Below are 16,599 nucleotides of genomic sequence, written 5' to 3'. Positions count from 1 at the left end.
ACCCATTCCCCACCCCCTAGACATGTCTCAGATAGCTGTGCACATCTTCCTGGAGCAGCTTGCACACAGCTTGGGGGAGTCAGAGTGGGCAAAAAGGACCCTGTCCTCCAATTATTGGGGATCTCTGCTCTGGTTGCTGATTACTGCTTCTGATCACAGAAGTGCAGAAAAAGAGATGAGTAGCCATTGTTCTTGCGTCTACCCCATTGTTGCAAGCCCCACTTTCTCTGGCTGAAGTGATTTCCAGAGGATTTATAAGGCCAGTGCCCATTTCCCCCCTTTCTCAATTTTCATTTTCTTTACAGAGACAGCCATTAAAGACTATGACATTCAAAAACAACTGCATATACAGGGAAAATTAGAAAGTGACTGTGCATGTCCAGGGAAAGGCTCAGAAAAGACCTGAGAAGACCTTAAGTTTACACCTAAGGCTGAACTTTGGCACAGAGAGAGCCTACAACAAGCAACAAAACAAAAACAATGAAAAAAGACAGTAACAACAATAATAAAAAACCCTGGGGAAGGGGGAAGAATCTGATTTCCAGAGGTACCACATTACTAGATTCAAACAAAAAAATCACAAGGCATACAAAGAAACAGAAAAGTAAGGTCCATGCAAAATAAAAAAAAATAAATCACCTGAAACTGTCCCTGAAAAACACGTAATGGTAGATATACTAAGACTTTAAAACAACTCTCTTAAAAATTTGTAAAGAACTAAAAGATGTGGAGAAAGAGAAGAAAATGACATGTGAATAAAATGGAAATATCAATAAAGTAGTAGAAAACCTAACAGGAAACCAAAAAGAATTCTGGAGCTGAAAATTACATTTACTGAAACAAAAATTCAGTAGAGGGATTCAATGAGCGTATTTGAGCAGGCAGAAGAAAGAACCAGCAACCTTGAAGATAAGACAATGGAGATGATCAAATATGAGGAACAGAAAGAAAAAACGTTGAAGGAAAGCAAACAGAGCCTAAGGGACCTGTGGGACGCCATTAAGTGGACCAATATATGCATTGATGGAGTTTCAGAAGGAGAAGAGAGAAGGGCGCAGGGAGAATATTTGAAGAAATACTCCCTGAAAATTTCCTAAATTTAATGAAAGACATGAATATAAACATCCAGGAAACTCAACAAACTCTAAGTAAGATGAGCACAAAGAGACCCACACAAAGACGCCTTATAGTCAGACATTGAAAAGACAAACAGAGAATCTCCAAAGCAGCAAGAGAAGTGAATCATCACATACAAGGGATCCTCAAGATTGTCAGCAGATCTCTCTGCAGAAACGTCGGAGGCCAGAAGACAGGGGGCTGATATACTCAAAGTGCTAATAGAAAAAAAAGCTATGAACCAAGAATCCTATATCCAGCAAAACTGTCCTTCAAGAATGAGGAAGATATTAAGACATTCTCAGGTAAACAAAAACTAAGGGAGTTTGTGACTTCTATACCTGCCTGTAAGAAATGCTCAAGGTGGTCTTTCAAGATGAAATGAAAGGACACTGAATAATAACTTGAAGCTATAGAAAGAAAGAAAGATCTCAATAAAGGTAAATCAATGGCCACATAAAATTTAGTATTATCGTACAGTGGTTTGTAAGTATACTTTTTGTTTTATACATGATTTGAGGTCAATACATTTAAGGAAAAAAACCACATTAGTGTAAAAACTAGTATTATTGTAAGTTTGATTTCTAATTCCAAATCTTGTTTTCTACGTAACTTAAGAATATGCATTTAAAAAATTATTAGTCTATGTTTTTGGACATACAATGCCTAAGGATGTAATTGTGTGACATCAGTAACTGAAAGGGGTGGGGACATAGCTGTGAAGGAGCAGAGATTTTGTGTGTTATTGAAGTTGGTATGAATTTAAATTAGAGTGTCATAACATTAGCATGTTACATGTAATTCTCATGATAACAGCAAAGAATTTATCTCTAGAAGATACCCAAAAGGAAATGGGAAAGGAATTAAATATTTCACTACAAAACATCAACTAAACACAAAAGAGGACAATAATGCAGGAATGAGGGACAAAAAAGCTAAAAGGCATATAGAAAACAAATAGCACAATGACATAAGTACCTCCCTTCCTAACAATAATGACTTGAAATGCCAATTAATTCAACTCTCGAATCAAAAGAGAAAAAATGGATAAAAACACATGATTCAACTATATGACCTTACCACCTGCAAACACGTAATTTTACTTCTTTTTCCAACTATGTGTCTTTAGATCTAAAGTGAATCTCTTGTAGATGGCACACAAGCAGGTTGAAGCTGAAAGGATGGATAAAAAATATTCCATGCAAATAGTAATCAAAAGAGAGCAGGAGTGGCTATACTACTATCAGACAAAATGTAGTTTAAATCAAAAAGATTACAAGAGAGAAAGAAGGACATTATATATTAATAAATGTTAAATATAGCAAGAAATATAACAGTTATAAACATTTACACACTTAATGACAGACCATCAAAATATATGAAGCAAAAGCTGACAAAAGAGAAGGGATTTTGAAATAGTTCTACAATAATGGTTGAAACTTCAATACCCCACTCAGAAGAATGGATGTGTTAAGCCACAAATTAAGTGTCAATAGATTTAAAAAGATAGATATACCACAATGGGATGAAGTATCTTCTTTGACCACAACAAGATGTTAACAAAGAAACAATTAACTTAAGGAAATCTAAAAAATTCAGAAAGTTTTGGAAATTAAGCAACACTTTTAAGCAACTAATGGAGATAAAGAAAACCCATCCAAAAATTCACATGTAATCTCATGGCACCCCAAATAGCCAAAGCAATCTTGGAAAAGAACAAAAAAACTAGAAGACCCATACTTCCTGATTTTAAAACTTACTACAGTAATCAAAACAGCGTGGTATTTGCATACAGACAGACATTTAGACCAACAGAATAGAACAGAGGGCCTGGAAATAAACCATCACATATATGGTCAAATGATTTTTGGCAAGAGTGACAAGACCATTCAATGGACAAAGGACAGTCTTTTCAACACGTAGTAGTGGGAAAACTGGATATCCACCTGCAAAAAGAGTGAAGTTGGATCTACCTAATGCCATATATGAAAATTAATTCAAAATGGATCAATAACCTAAATGTAAGACCTAAAACAATAAAATCCTTTTTATAAGAAAACATAGGACAAAACCTTCTTGACGTTGGATTTGGCAATGATTTCTTGGATATGACACTGAAGACACAGGTAACCAAATAAAAAATAGACAAATTGGACTTCGTGAAAATTTTAAAATTCTGTGCACCAAAAGACACTATCTGCAGAGTAAAAAGACAACCCATAGAATGGGAGAAAACATTTGCAAATCATATATCTGGTAAGGGATTTATATCAAGAAAATATAGAGAACTCCTAAAACTCAGCAACAGAAAAATCAAACAACATGATTCAGAAATGAGCAAAGCACTTGAATAGACGATTCTCCAAAGAAGATATATGAATAGTCAAGAAGCACATGAAAACATGCTCAGCATCACTAATCATTAGGGAAATGCAAACGAAAACTTCAATGAGGTACCACTCACACCCATTAGGATGGCTGCTATCCAATGAGCAAAAAGTGCTGGCAAGGATATGGACAAATTGGAACTCTTGTGCACTGTTGGTGGGAATGTAAATGGTAAAGCTACTGTAGAAAACATTTTTGTGGTTCCTCAAAAAATTAAAAATAGAATTATCATATGATACAGAAATTCCACTTCTGGATATACGCCTATAAGAATTGAAAGCAGGATTTCAAAGAGATATTTGTATACATATGTTTTATAAGAACATTATTCACAATAGTTAAAATGTGTAGAAGCAGCTCAAGTGTTCATGGGAGAATGGACAAGCAAAAGGTGGCATATACATACAATGTAATATTATTCAGCCTTTAAAAGGAAGGGAATTCTGCAATATGTTACTACATGGATGAAATTTGAGGAGATTATTGCTAGTGAAATAAGCCAGTCACAAAAAGGCAAATACTTTATGATTCCACTTATATGAGATACTTAGGGTAGTCAAAATCACAAAGACAGAAAATTTAATGGTGGGATGCCAGGGGGAGGGGAAAATGGGAAGTTATCATTTAGTGGGTATAGAGTTTCAGTTTTACCTAATGACAAGAGTTATGGGGATGGATGGTCATGTTGGTTGCACAACAACGTGAATGTGTTTAATACTACTCAACGTGCGCTTAAAAGTGGTTAAGATGGTAAATTTTATGTGTACTTTAACAAAACAAGAAAATATTTAAAAATATTACAAATTTATGCCATATTATCTGTATTATGTTCCAGTCTGTCTTTGTGCTACCACCAAATTATACTTCCTAAAACACTGCTGTATGTCATTTCTGTGCTCACAAATTTACATTGGCGTCTGATGACTGGCCTTAGTATATCTTTCTATCCTGACCTCCTATTGTTGCTAAAATCATTGTATATGTTAGCTACCTAATTACTTAACTTTCCCCCAACCCTATCTTCGACCTATTGATTCTTGATGTACTTGCTCTTCCTTCCTTTAGTGCTGATCTTTCCCTCTTTTCCTTCTAATGTGTAAATATTTTTAAGGACCTACTTAAATTTGAACTCCTCTAGGAAAGGTTCCCTAATTGCCCCATTTGTGGTGACTTCTCTTTCTCTTAAATACCTATGGCATTTATTGTTTAAACAATTCATTGAATAGTTGGCATTGGCTGATATTTGTTGCTGTGCACCTGTCTTATTTCCCTGAATATCTCTAAACTTAGTGGACTCAGAGCTCTCTCTTTTTTTTTATTGTGGTCATAATAGCTTATAATGTAGTGAAATTTCACTTGTACATTATTATTTGCCATACACCATATAAGTATTCCCCTTCACCCCTTGTGCCCACCCCCCCCACCACCCTTCCCCTGATAACCACTAATTTGTTCTCTTTCTCCACAAGTTTGTTTATATTCCACATGTGAGTGAAATCATATGGTGTTTGTCTTTCTCTGTCTGGCTTATTTCGCTTAACATGATGCCCTCAAGGTCCATCCATATGGTTGCGAACGGGATGATTTCATCTTTTTTGTGGCTGAGTAGTATTCCATTGTAGATATATACCATATCTTCTTTATCCAATCATCAGTTGATGGGCACTTGGGTTGCTTCCTCGTCTTGGCTATTGTGAATAATGCTGCAATGAACATAGGGGTGGGCAAGTCTCTTTTGATTGTTGATTTCAAGTTCTTTCGTTAAACACCCAGAATTGGGACAGCTGGATGATATGCTATCTCTATTTTTAATTTTTTGAGAAATCTCTGTACTGTTTTCCATAGTGGCTGCACCAGTTTGCATTCCCACCAGCAGAGTATGAGGGTTCCCATTTCTCCGTATCATCTCCAACATTTTTAAATTTTTGTCTTGGTAATTATAGCCATTCTGACAGGTGTAAGGTGATATCTCATTGTAGATTTGATTTGCATTTCCCTGATGATTAGTGGTGCTGAACATCTTTTCATGTGTCTGTTGGCCATCTGTATACCTTCTTTGGAAAAATGTCTGTTCTTATCCTTAGCCCATGTTTTGATTGGGTTGTTTTTGTTGTAGTTGTTGAGTTATGTGATCTCCTTATACATTTTGGAGATTAACCCCTTGTCAGATGTATTATTTTCAAACATTTTATCCCATTTGGTGGATTGTTTTCTCATTTTTATCTTGGTTTCTTTTGCCTTCCAGAAGCTCTTTAGACTGATGAAGTCCCACTTGTTTATTTTTTCTTTTGTTTCCCTTGTCTGAGTAGGCATGGTATTCGAAAAGATCCTTTTAAGTCTGATGGCAAAGGGTGTACTGCCTATATTCTCTTCCAGAAGTTTTATGGTTTTAGGTCTTACCTTCAAGTCTTTAATCCATTTTGAGTCTATTTTTGTGCATGGGGAAAGATAATGGTCTACTTTTATTCTTTTCCATGTGGCTGTCCAGTTTTCCCAGCACAATTTATTGAAGAGGGTTTCCTTTCTCCGTTGTATGTTCTTGGCTCCTTTGTCGAAGATTAGCTGTCCATAGATGTATGGTTTTATTTCTGGATTTTCAATTCTGTTCCATTGATCTGTGTGTCTGTTATTGTATGAGTACCATGGTGTTTTGATTGCTATAGCTTTGTAATATATTTTGAAGTCTTGGATTGCGATGCCACCAGCTTTGTTCGTGTTTCTCAGGATTGCTTTGGCTATTCAGGGTCTTTTGTTGCCCCGTATGAATTTTAAGATTCTTTGTTCTATTTCTGTGAAGAAGGTCATTGGGATTCTGATTGGAATTGCGTTGAATCTGTAGATTGCTTTAGGTAGTATGGACATTTTAACTATGTTTATCTTCCAATCCACGTGCATGGAATATCTTTCCATTTCTTTATGTCAGCATTGATTTCTTTCAGTAGTGTCTTATAGTTTTCTTTGAATGGGTCTTTCACCTCCTTGGTTAAATTTATTCCTAGACATTTTATTATTTTTGTTGCAATTGTAAATGGGATTGTATTCTTGAGTTCTTGTTCTGTTAGTTCATTATTAAAGTATAGAAATGCTACTGATTTTTGTGACTTGACTTTGTACCCTGCAACTTTGCAGTAGTTGTTGATTATTTCTAATCGTTTTCTGATGGATTCTTTAGGGTTTTCTCTATGTAAAATCATGCCATTTGCAAGCAGCAAGAGTTTCAGTTCTTCATTGCCAATTTGGATAGTTTTTATTTCTTTTTCTTGCTTAAGTTCTCTGGCCAAAACCTCCAGTACTATGTTGAATAAGAGTGGAGAGTGGGCACCCTTGTCTTGTTCCTGTTCTCAGAGGGATGACTTTCAGTTTTTCCCCATGGAGTATGATGTTGGCTGTGGGTTTGTCATATATAGACTTTATCATGTTGAGGTATTTTCCTTCTATATCCATTTTATTGAGAGTTTTTATCATGAATTGATGTTGGATCTTGTCAAATGCTTTCTCTGCGTCTATTGAGATGATCATGTGGTTTTTATTCCTCATTTTGTTAATGTGGTGCATCACGTTGATTGATTTGTGGATGTTGAACCATCCCTGTGTCCCTGGTATGAATACCACTTGATCATGGTGTGTGATCTTTTTAATGTATTGCTGTATTCAGTTTGCCAATATTTTGTTCAGGGTTTTTGCATCTAAGTTCATCAGTGATATTGGCCTGTAATTTTCATTCTTTGTGTTGTCCTTATCTGGCTTTGGTATCAGGGTGTTGTTGGCCTCATAGAATGTGTTAGGAATATTTCCATCTTCCTCAATTTTTTGGAATTGTTTGAGAAGAATAGGTAATAAATCTTTTTTTTGAAGAAGAAGATCAGCCTTGAGCTAACATCTACTGCCAGTCCTCCTCATTTTCCTGAGGAAGACTTGTCATGAGCTAACACCCATGCCCATCTTCCTCTACTTTATATGTGGGATGCCTGCCACAGCATGGCTTGATGAGCAGTGCCATGTCCACACCCAGGATCCAAACCCATGGACCCTGGGTGCCAAAGTGGAATGTGAGAACTTAACCACTGTGCTACTGGGCCGGCCCGGTAATAAATCTTTGCATCTTTGGTAGAATTCTCCTGAGAGGCTGTCTGGTCCTGGACTTTTATTTTGGGGGAAGTTTTTGGTAACTGTTTCGATCTCTTTACTTGCAATTGGTCTATTCATATTTTCTTTTTCTTCTTGATTCAGTTTTGTGAGGTTGTAGAGTCTAGGAATTTATCTGTTTCTTCTAGATTGTCCAGTTTGTTGGCATATAGTTTTTCATAACATTCTCTTGTAATCTTTTGTATTTCTGTGGTATCCATTGTAATTTCCCTCTTAAATTTCTAATTTTATTTTTTTGAGACTTCTCCCTTTTTTTCTTAGTGAGTCTAGCTAAGGGCTTGCCCATTTTGTTTATCTTCTCAAGGAGCTAGCTCCTTGTTTCATTGATGCTTTCTACAGTCTTTTTTGTTTCAATTTTGTTTATTTCTGCTCTAATTTTTATTATTTTCCTCCTTCTGCTGAGTTTGGGCTTTGTTTGTTCTTCTTTTTCTAATTCTGTTAGTTGTAGTTTAAGATTGTTTATTTGAGCTTTTCTTGTTTGTTGAGATGGGCCTATAAATTGCCCTCTTAGGACGACTTTTGCTGCATCCCATATGAGTTGGTATGGTGTGTTTTCATTCTCATTTGTCTCCAAATATTTTTTGATTTCTCCTTTTATTTCTTTGACAACCCATTGGTTGTTCAGTAGCATGTTGTTTAGCCTCCACATTTTTGTTCCTTTCCCTGCTTTTTTCTTGTAGTTGATTTTGAGTTTCATAGTATTATAGTTGGAGAAGATAGTAGATATGATTTCAATCTTCTTAAATTTATTGAGGTTTGCCTTGTTTCCCAATATATGGTCTATCCTTGAGAATGTTCCATGTGCACTTGAGAAGAATGTATGCTCTGCTGTTTTTTATGGAGTACTCTCTATATGTCTATTAAGTTGATCTGGTTGCACATTTTCTGGTTCTTCTGCATATCCTTTGTTTCTCGTCCCATGTATTTCAGGCTACCGATTTGATTAGGTAGTTTTCTATGTTTGTTTCCTTCATTTTCTCCTTGTTTATCATATATGTCTCTGTTCTAATTATTTATTTAGTGGTTACCATTAGGTTCATATAAAGTCTCATAGATGAGATAGTCCATTTTCTGATTGCCTCTTATTTCCTTAGACTATACTGATTCCATCTCTTTCCTCTTCCCCTTCTAAGTTATTTTCGTCATATCTTATTCCATCTTGTGTTGTGAGTTTGTGATTAAGATGATGATATAATTTTTATTTTGGTATTTTCCTTTTCTTTATCCTTGATGTAGGAGTTAAGTGTTTACCAACCTGATCTGATGGAGAGCTGCCATTTTCTGACTATTACCTACCTATTCATCTCCTTGCTACAGGCTTTGTAGCCCCTTTCCTGTGTTCTTTTATTCCTTTCTGGTGTGAGGGCCTTCTTCAGGATTTCTTGGAGGGAGTGTGTCTTGTGGCAATGAACTCCCTTAGTTTTTGTTTATCTGGGAAAGTTTTTATTTTTCCATCATATCTAAAGGAGATTTTCCCTGGATAGAGTATTCTTGGCTGAAGGTTTTTGTCTTTCAGGAGTTTGAATCTATCGTTCCACTCTCGCCTAGCCTGTAAGGTTTCTGCTGAGAAATCTGCTGAAAGCCAGATAGGGGTTCCTTTGTAAGTTATTTTCTTCTGCCTTGCTCCCCTTAATATTTTTTCTTTGTCATTGACTTGCCAGCTTCACTACTATATACCTTGCAGTAGGTCTTTTTACATTAACATAGTTGGGATTTCTGGTAGCCTATTTCATGTGGATTTCTGTCTCCTTCCCCAGGTTTTGGAAATTCTCCACTATTATTTCTTTGAACAAGCTTTCTGCTCCATTCTCCTTATCTTCTCCCTCTGGAATACCTATAATCATTATGTTGCATGTCCTAATTGAATTAGATATTTCTCTGAGAGCCTCTTCATTTCTTTTTAGTCTTAGTTTTCTCTTCTCCACCCTCTGAAGCATTTCTATAGTATTGTCTTCTAAATTGCTAATTTGGTCTTCCATATTGTCAGTCTTGTTGCTTAGGGAGTCCAGATCTTTTTTAATCTCATCCATTGTCTTTTTCATCTCCACTAATTCTGATTGTTTTTTCTTTAACGTTTCAATCTCTTTTGTGAAGAAGCTCCTGAATTCATTAATTTGTCTTTCTGTGTTTTCTTGTAACTCATTGAGTTCTTTTATGATAGCTATTTTCAATTCTTGTCATTTAGGCTATGGATTTCTGTGTCTTCAAGGTTGGTTTCTGGGAACTTGCCATTTTCCTTCTGGTCTGGAGATTTAATATACTTTCTCATACTGCTTGAAGGTGTGGATTTTTGCCTCTGCATGGTGTTATTATCTTGTCACTGCTGCCACATGCCTCCACTGGGTGAGGATCAGGAGCTGTGAATTCTGGGCCTGGCACAATCAGGGGCTACCCAGCTCCAGCTGCTGACTGCTTTTCTCACTGTGTGCCACTCTGGCCGATGGCAGATCTGGAGCACTGGGCAGGAGGAAGGGTCCTCTTCCCCTATGCTTCCACCAGCCTCCACTTCTCACTCTGGGTGATAGCAGGACTGGAGTGACAGGTGGGGGAAGGGGCACTTTCTTATACCTACATGCCTCTCCCAATTGCTGCCTCTCTCTCTGCTTGGTGATCTGGGTGCTCATGGGGCTCCACCAGCCACCACTTCTCTCTCCATGCCTTGCTCCCAGTGACTGTGGGGCTGGAGTGTGGGGCTGGAGTGCAGGGTGGGAATGGAGTGCCTCTTCCCAGCTGTGCACCTCCCCCAAGTGGCCCCCTTCACTGTGCTTCACTCTGGGCGATTGTGGGGCTGGAGTGCTCGCTGGGGACTGGCACTTTCTCCCCAGCTGTGCCCCTCCCCTGGCCAGCCCCTCTCTCTCTGTGCCACTCTCCCAGAAAATGTGGAGCTGGAGCAGGGCTGGAGCACTGGGTGAAGACTGGGTGCCTCAGAGCTATATCTTAAAATTATTTGTATTACCCACTTGACTTAATCATATGAATTGATTTATTGACATTTTGTGAATAATGACTAAAGATGCTTTTCAAGTAAATTTCAGACCTATTTGTCAAATTCATGAGCATTTGGCAATGTTTCTGCAGAAGATACAGTTGGTATTCAGATGAGATACTAGACTTTGTTAAATTTTTCTAGAGGAATCAGATGTGGTATGAGTAAGTTGCCCATCTGTAAGGTGACTTTGTATATATTTCCAGACAATAAGATAATTTTGAGAAATCTGGAATCTTATTTGTTTTTGGCTATACTATTGTATCTGAAATAAGTATTAATATTTGGGTACTAATACTTTTGTTTATGTTCTGGGTTAAATAGTTATAGAAATGTTTCCCTGGGTCAGTGTTGAAATGCTTATAAAAGTTATATTTTGTCAGATGACTTAAAATGGACTTGCAGTTAGCAGTTATGTGTTGCTTTACTGTGGTAGTGAATTTTCTCTATATAGTAGTTAAGATTTAATGGATTTTTTTGAGTCAATAGTTTACACAAAAGTTTGCTTCTGTTAGTCTTGTGTGTGCATGTGTGTGTACACACATGCATTTGCCTTCTCTAGGGTTAGGATTAGAATATTGAAGTATTAGAAGAAATTTATTGCTCTTAAGAACATGTAGAGAACATTTCAATAACTTTTATGCCCTTCTGTCAAACACCGAGAAAAATGGGTGAGTATTATTTCAAGAATTTTAATGAGGAATATGTTTATCACATGCACAAAACTAAATAATGGATTAAATTTTTGACCTATTAATTAGAGTAATATCTATTTTAGAGTGGTATCTTTTCCTTTCCAGCTATTATATCACCCATTGTTTTAGAGAATCTAATCAGAATATAAGTTCCACAAGCGTAGGCATTTCATCTTACACTTGTTTGTGTCCTCAATGTCTAACCTAATGTCTTAAATCACAGTGCTTCAATAAACATTACGATGATAAAATGTCTGTTTTTCTGGCTTTTGGGGAGTTGGTTTTTATTGTGGGAGAATGACTTTGATTTTATTTGATTTGTTTTCTTTTTACAGCTCCATCGACAAACCTTCAGATTCTCTCAGTATAGGCAATGGGGATAATTCCCAGCTGGTAAGATTTTGACACTGTATCACTTCATTTATCTGCCATCCCTTGAAAACAAGGTATTCTATACAAGTGAATTTTCTAGATAGTGAAAAATACTTTTCTGAAACAATTTAAAAACTCTTTGAGAGTCAGCCCTGATGGCCTAGTAATCAAAGTTCAATGCTCACTGCTTCAATGGCCCAGGTTCACTTCCCAGTCACAGAATCAGACCACCTGTCTGTCAGCTGCCATGTTGTGACAGTGACTCACGTAGAAGAACTAGAATGACTTACAACTAGAATATATAACCATGTACTGAGAGCTTTGGGGAGGGAAAAAAAAGGAAAGAGGAAGATTGGCAACAGATGTTAGCTCAGGGTAATCTTTCCTGGCCAAAGATATATATTTATATAGTGCTTATTTTGCAAAAGCACTTTTCATGGACATCTTTGTTAAACGTATTATATTAGCCTTCTTTTCCTCTACAGAATATATAGAGCATAATTTAACCCTTTCTTGATGACTCAGAATTACTATGATGACCATATATTATTACATTGTGTGGCAATACATCAGTGTCCTTAGAGTTTGCTGATATTATTGGTCTTTTTGACCCTATACCAAGTGGTCCCAGACTAACATGACTTGTGCATTCTTGATTTTGAATTATTTCTCCACCATATGTTCCCCTTGTCCCTTGGTGTCAACTTAAATTTTCTATTTCTTTCAGTGTACTTGCCCCCCAAAGTTTTCCCCTTTCCCCAAATGATAAACCAAATAGTCAAGTTGAAAGTTGCATCTTAATGATACTGAGTGAGGTCCTGACTTTTCAAACATGCTTTGCATGATCTTGTCTAGCTGCTAGCTTTTCACTGCTTATGTTTCTGTCCATCTTCTTACATTGATGAAAAGTTGTACTTCTAATCTCTTCCATAAAGAATGGCCAGTTTCCCACAGTGTTTGTGAGAAACTTAGAGATCTAAAATACAGTGGTTTCCCAAACGTTTTGCTCATAAATTCCATACAACAATTTGAAAATCTGTTTCTCCTCTTGTATATTTTAGGTTAACATTAGAGTTTTTTTTTATAACAAGTTAAAAATAATTGCAAAGGATGTAATTTTCAGCAGATTGCCAGTATTGGTACTTTTAAATAAAAGTGCTACATTACTTGTTAATAAATATCTAAGAAATTTAAATCTCAGATTGTTTTGTTACTCCATCATCCATTAGAAAAAAATACACAAGCTCTCCTTTAAAATTCAGGACTTTTACATCATTCCTTTTTCTCCTTGAACTTGTTTTTCTATTTCCACTGCCACTACAGAATTTTATCTTAATGCAATATAGTTTTTATGTGTGATAGGTATTAACTTCTCTCAAATGAAAATAGACATATAAATTTTTAATGAAAGCCAAAGTATTTTTGCTGATACAAGGCTTTAATTGCCAAATTTCTTTCTTCTGAATTTTTATTTGTAGTATTGATTTGACCAAAGCAACTTATATAAGCATAGATTTTGATAAAAATTAATCATTAAAAATCAACACTAAACTTCTATTGGAAATTCCTCTCTTGATGAGATAGACAGGGCCATTTTAGAATTAGTGTTCATGTATCCCTAGACAAATGTTATCTGCTGGGAAAAGGAGACAAGTTTCAGCAGCAGTTCTAGGCATTTTTCTAAATGTAAGTGCTGAGACGTCTTGTTCCTAAGTAAGTAAATGGAAGAAGAGTTTGACGTCAGTATCACTCAAATCTTTGAACTCCTAAGTTAAATACCTAAGAATCATGTAAAGATTTACCATAAAAATTATTTTTTAAGGATGTATTTGGAAATAACATGATTAGATCTTCCTTGCATTTTCTTTGAAAATAAGTATCAGGAATCACCCACTTTGCAAAAGAATCTGGTCATTAGAGTCAGTCATTCTCTCATTGCCAATCTGAATATTTTTAATAAATTTTGTTTGGCTCCCAGAAAGTGTTCACACTTGGCAAAATTCTATAGTCAGGTTCCAGAGATTAAGAAATGTTCTTTTTTTTTTGTAAAGTGAGAGAAGTTAGGTTATAAAAGGAGAGGAGTCTGATTTAGTCTTTCCAGGAGAGTCAGTTTTAGAAAAGAGAACACATGTAAGTTGATGGATTTTCTGAAAATTCATGCTCATAAAAATGTCTTCTAGTATGCCAGTTTGAAGACCGCTGTTCTACTCCCTTTAGTTGCAAGCCTTTCTATCTGTGGCTTATTAAAATGTATGGACCTGTATTGACTCTTCTGTTCTTTTCCTGTTTTATTCAGATATCCAACAGTGATAAGCCCTCACCACCACCTGGTTTATCCAAATCCAATCCAGTCCTCCCCATCAGTTCATCCAATCACAGTGCACGGTCTCCTTTTGAAGGGGCAGTAACTGAGTCACAGTCGTTATTCTCAGACAACTTCCGCCATCCCAACCCGATCCCCAGTGGGCTTCCTCCTTTCCCCAGCTCCCCACAGACATCCAGTGACTGGCCTACAGCACCAGAGCCGCAGAGCCTCTTCACATCGGGTAGGTCACAGTACTGCTGCGCGTTGGTGTTTGTGCTCAGCCTAACATGAGACCCTTGGTGGATATGTTTTTATCCTCTTCCTCCCCACTCCCTTCTTCATAAAAATGTAAACATTTAAACTGCATGGAATTGAATGGTTACCTAAATTGTTGCATGACCTAGACCTTACTATGTTAATGGACAGATTTCTCTAGAAATCAAGGGTTAGATCATATTCCTGGTAATAAAATGCTTATTCCTCAAGGAATTATTAAGGACTTACATTTTTAATCAGATTGTATTTGTATAGTTATATTTAAGATTTTTTTCTCCAGTTGACAATGAGGTATGTTAGTTAATATTAAAACTTCTATTTGGCATTTTTGAGCCATTTCCATTTTTATTCATTGTAAGTTCTCTTATTAATGTGAAGGATGGCATGAAGTTAAAATTGACAATAGCAGCTATGAAGCAGACAACGTTAAGAAACTACAAAAATTAAATAGATATTTTTTCATTATTTTTCTTAGCAGTATATAAAGCATATATTCAAAGTTATTTATACTTTATCTTTTATAAATACATATAAAAATAAACTTTACTAATTGAATTCTGTCACATCATATTTGCTATTACTTTATTCCATTTAAATGACTTATTCTGGGTTTTGATTATGAGTAGTTGAGAGTATAATTTGAATATCAAATACTTTGTTTTCTTGGATTAATGATGAAAATCAGTCTATATCATTCAGCTTTTGAAGTTAGTAAATTAAGAATGAACTCATTGCTAGAAGTATATGAGGTGTTTGTAATTTTATAGTCCTAATATGCTAAGAAATCATACAGATTTTGCATATATGTGACTATCTTGTCATCTGACATGTTTAACTTCAGCTAGTGTGGATACTCATTAAGCATGAAAGTGAGCTTATGTATTTTCAATTCATCACGAATTTTCTTCCCAACAGAAACAATAGAAACAATCCCAGTATCACCCTCTACAGACTGGCAAGCAGTGTTTGGCTTTGGTTCTTCTAAACAACCAGAGGATGACTTGGGTTTTGATCCCTTTGATGTCACTCGAAAAGCCTTAGCAGACCTGATTGAAAAGGAGCTATCAGTCCAAGACCAGCCTTCCCTTTCGCCCACATCTCTTCAGAACTCCTCTTCACACACTACAACCACCAAAGGTCCGGGCTCTGGATTCCTGCATCCCGCTGCACCTGCAAACGCCAACTCTCTCAATAGTACCTTTTCAGTCTTGCCACAGAGGTTCCCTCAATTTCAGCAGCACCGAGCGGTTTATAATTCATTCAATTTCCCAGGCTAGGCAGCCCGCTATCCTTGGATGGCTTTTCCATGCAATAGCATCATGCACTTGAACCACACAGCAAACCCCACCTCAAATAGTAATTTCTTGGACTTGAATCTCCCGCCACAGCACAACACAGGTCTGGGAGGGATTCCTATAGCAGGTAGGTTCATTTACAGCCTTTGAGAATTTGTGACTAATTCACATCTTCAGGTCGTTGGGTGGGTAGGGAGGGTACTATTGAATACCAGAGAGTACTTATCATTGGTCTTGGAAATTTCTATGGGGAAAAAAATTAAAGTTCTTACCATAATCTGAAAACTTTTAATTGGATGGATGCCTTGTAATTTGAGCTTTATAAGGATGGTGGAGTATTATACCTAGTTATTGCTTGGAAGCATTTTACTTATAGGATAGTTACTAACCCTTCATATGGCATATAAATGCAAAAAGAAAAAAAATGGGCTCTGAAATTATGGTGCTATAAAGTCCAACACATAGTAAAAGTTCTGAATATACATTCTAAAAGTAAACTGGTTCAGAAAAATGTTTAAAAATTGTAATTAGTGAGAGCATGAGGGATAAAGCCTCTCTCTAGCTACTTTTGGCAATTGCTTATTTCAACTGATACACACATGTACACACACACCTCAAAACTATACTATATGTTACTAAAATACTTAATATTTGAGAACTCTGATTATTAGTGTTTCACGGACATATCATATGTGCATAAGTATACTTTCTGTGAAAAAGAAATTGTTCAACGAGAGGCATTTTCCCTTTTGATCTATGTTTTTATTTCTTGGGAAAATACTAGGTTTCTGTAAGTGAGCTCAGAATACTTCTGATTCTGTACTGCTGTCCTTGCAGTTTTCAAAACTTTGCGTTTTAAGGTCCAATATAACATATTTTAGGTCAAGTGACAATATATAAAGGAATCATTCTTATTTGTAGTTTTTTCATTTAATTTGGGCTTTAGAGATGATTGGTAAAAAAAGAGAATTTGTTCCTATCCTGATTCTCTCAAGTAAAATAGAGTAGTTCCTCTCTCTG

The 16,599-nt window shown here is 36.2% G+C and overlaps 1 protein-coding gene across 3 annotated transcripts in view; it reads left to right on the top strand.

Annotated features, from left to right (window-relative positions):
• LOC106829999 (solute carrier family 23 member 2-like) overlaps positions 1-14,249 on the top strand; it is a 72,581-nt gene extending 58,332 nt beyond the window's left edge. For all 3 annotated transcript variants that reach the window (XM_070514133.1, XM_070514147.1, XM_044780155.2), the window contains 2 exons: positions 11,667-11,724; positions 14,000-14,249. In XM_070514133.1, the coding sequence (XP_070370234.1) occupies positions 11,667-11,701 (35 nt within the window). In that variant the 3' untranslated portion in view covers positions 11,702-11,724; positions 14,000-14,249. The remainder of the gene's footprint in view (positions 1-11,666; positions 11,725-13,999) is intronic.
• Positions 14,250-16,599: the final 2,350 nt, after the last annotated feature.

The sequence above is a fragment of the Equus asinus genome, chromosome 1 (assembly GCF_041296235.1).
Source record: "Equus asinus isolate D_3611 breed Donkey chromosome 1, EquAss-T2T_v2, whole genome shotgun sequence".
Taxonomy (NCBI): Eukaryota; Metazoa; Chordata; class Mammalia; order Perissodactyla; family Equidae; genus Equus; species Equus asinus.
This window is presented reverse-complemented; position numbering and strand designations above follow the sequence as displayed.